The sequence below is a fragment of the Octopus bimaculoides genome, chromosome 5 (genome assembly GCF_001194135.2).
Source record: "Octopus bimaculoides isolate UCB-OBI-ISO-001 chromosome 5, ASM119413v2, whole genome shotgun sequence".
In the NCBI taxonomy this organism is placed as follows: Eukaryota; Metazoa; Mollusca; class Cephalopoda; order Octopoda; family Octopodidae; genus Octopus; species Octopus bimaculoides.
The window spans coordinates 107440972-107443907 of NC_068985.1; the positions used below are offsets into that span (position 1 = coordinate 107440972).

The 2936-nt window shown below is 41.1% G+C and overlaps 1 protein-coding gene across 1 annotated transcript in view; it reads left to right on the forward strand.

Annotated features, from left to right (window-relative positions):
• Window positions 1–2936, forward strand: part of LOC106871062 (zinc finger MYND domain-containing protein 10) — a 27694-nt gene that overhangs the window by 14857 nt on the left and 9901 nt on the right. Inside the window, exon 10 of the mRNA XM_014917327.2 lies at window positions 904–1029. Coding sequence (XP_014772813.1) covers window positions 904–1029 — 126 coding nt within the window. The remainder of the gene's footprint in view (window positions 1–903; window positions 1030–2936) is intronic.

Genomic DNA, 2936 nt, shown 5'->3' on the forward strand with positions numbered 1-2936 from the left:
TATATATATTTATATACTTACATACACATGTAATTTTAGGGTAAACACTTGTGTGCTGAGGGTGCCCCTGTACTCTGTCTCCAAAAGCAGGAGTTGATGTCTCATCAGACACTAAAGTAGCTCTGTAGGTGTTTCAGCTCATTTTCACTGTAACACCAGGGCTGCCCAGAGCCACTGACTGATGTAGGAGACAAAACTCCTACATAACATCACACACATATGCACAGTCAGTCTGTATTCTGTCCACAGAAATAAAACTGCATAGAGTACCACATTAATAATGTTGGATGAAGCCTGGGTCACATAATTCATCATCAGCTCTGTTCTTTACCCTGACACATAAGCATGCGTACAAATACATTCTGTCACAAACACATGCGTATGGAAACGATTCAGATTCATGTCCAAAATCACAGAGTAGATGAATATATCCTTTAAAATCTCATAAAGCAGAATACAATATACCCTCCTCCTCTTCCTTTTAGATTGACATTGCAGGGTGGATGTGAGGGTTGTTGGATCTACCCAGTTTGAACATAAAACAGGTTGAATATTTGACTCAGATGTTGCTGGTATAAATGCTAAAGGGTTAAATCTATTCAGCATTTTATCAGCTATAATAGCACTTCCATGATTTGACTGGAGATTTGGGATGAGGGAACAGTTGATTAAATTGACTCCATTATTTGACTGCTACTTTATTTTATCTATCTTGGGGGAATGAAAGGAAAAATTTACGTTTGTAGGATTTGAACTCAGAATGTAAGAGCCTGATCTGAACACAGAGTGTAAATCACTAGTGTGGCAGATAAAGCATTTTGTCTGATGCACTAGTGACTCAAACACATACATATATATGCACACACACTATTACTGATTTTGTTTATATTGTTCTTTCTTCAGCTGCGGTCACACCTCACCGAACTGTTGCTGGACCAAATGCCTGCTTTAGTTGAGATGAGGAGATACTTGGAATATCTAGGACACATGGAAACCCCAGCTGTGAAAAATGAGCTGATATTGGAACAGGTCAAAAATAACTTTCTTGTTTTTTATACATACATATACATATATACATATGTATGTACATACATGATTGTTGCCAGTGCCAATAGACTGGCTCCTGTGCAAGTGGCACGTAAAATACACCATTTCGAGCATGGCCGTCGCCAGTACCGCCTGACTGGCCCTCGTGCCGGTGGCACGTAAAAGCACCCACTACACTCTCGGAGTGGTTAGCGTTAGGAAGGGCATCCAGCTGTAGAAACTCTGCCAAATCAGATTGGAGCCTGGTGTAGCCATCTGGTTCACCAGTCCTCAGTCAAACTGTCCAACCCATGCTAGCATGGAAAGCGGACGTTAAACGATGATGATGAGGATGATGATACATATATACATATGTATGTACATGTATACATACAAGGGTGGGCTGAAAAGTTCATAGGCTGATTATGAAGGAGTGATGCTAGAGCTGGGAAATATTGCATGCATTAATTTCAATTCGTCTTATTTAATAACTGCACTGTTTCCTTCCAGCTAAAGTGACATCTGACAGTTCCAAGAAGACTTCAAATGTTACTAGTAATGACATCTCTTAAAAATGGATAAAATTTGGCCTCGTGCTGCTATCATGTATCTGCAGAAAAAGGGTTTAGCCTCTAAGGACATTTATGCTGACATGGTTGATACATTAGGGGATGCACTGTAGCTTTATCAACAGTGCAAAAGTGGGCAGTTGAGTTTAGGAGGGGAAAGGAGAGTCTTGAAGATGACTTAAGGTCTGGACGTCCTGCAGCTGCCACCACCAAAGAAAATATTGATTGTGTTCATTACATGGTGACAGTTGACAGGCGATTGACTATAAACCAAATAGCCAATACCATTAGCATATCCCGTGTGAGAGCTGAGAATATTTTGCATAATGAACTTGGTATAATGAAGGTTTCTGATCAGTGGGTGCCACGTCTTCTGACACCTGATCAAAAGCATACCAGGCTAATCACATCACAGGGAAATCTGATATTGAGGCAGATCCAACTTCCAGTGGTATACCTTCTACCCTCACCCTGGAAGCACGTCTCCCATGGTATGTGGGTAGAAGTACCACTTCTTCAGTTTTTAACGGGTTTGCTGAGTCTAGCCTGGCAACAGCCACCTCTTGGAAACACACCTCCACTGTTCCATATTTTGTTCCTCTGGCAGGATACGTGATTTCTTGCCAGATTGGTTTTAATGCCCTTTCAGTCTGCATCATTGTCATTATTTCTATCTTCCCTGCTTCTGTAGAATAGGTTCTGTAGATTATTGTTCTCTCCTTCATGTCATTTATCATTTCTTGAGGAGAGAACACCTTTACATCATATCCCTCTCTACTCAGCATATTCTTATAACTCTTTAGCTCCAACAAATCAACTTCTCTATTGTGGCTCCTTGCAACATCCACAAAGTTCCTCTTCTTCGACTGTTCATCCATTTTATCAATTGACCTCAACAGCTTCTCCTCAGAAGATGTCAGCTCTGAGGAGGTGAAGTCTTTGCATCATACTTGGGCTAACACTCCTCTTTGAAGGGGGAAAGCATCAAGTCTGCCACAAGACAGTGAAACAAATAAAACAAAGTATTCAAAAATACTATTCATAGGCGTAGGAGTGGCTGTGTGGTTTCGGGTTCAGTCCCACTGCGTGGAACCTTGGGCAAGTGTCTTCTACTATAGCCTCGGGCCGACTAAAGCCTTGTGAGTGGATTTGGTAGACAGAACCTGAAAGAAGCCCGTCGTATATATGTATATATATATATATATATGTATGTGTGTGTGTATGTTTGTGTGTCTGTGTTTGTTCCCCCAACATCGCTTGACAACCGATGCTGGTGTGTTTATGTCCCCGTAACTTAACGGTTTGGCTAAAGAGACCGATAGAATAAGTACTAGGCTTACA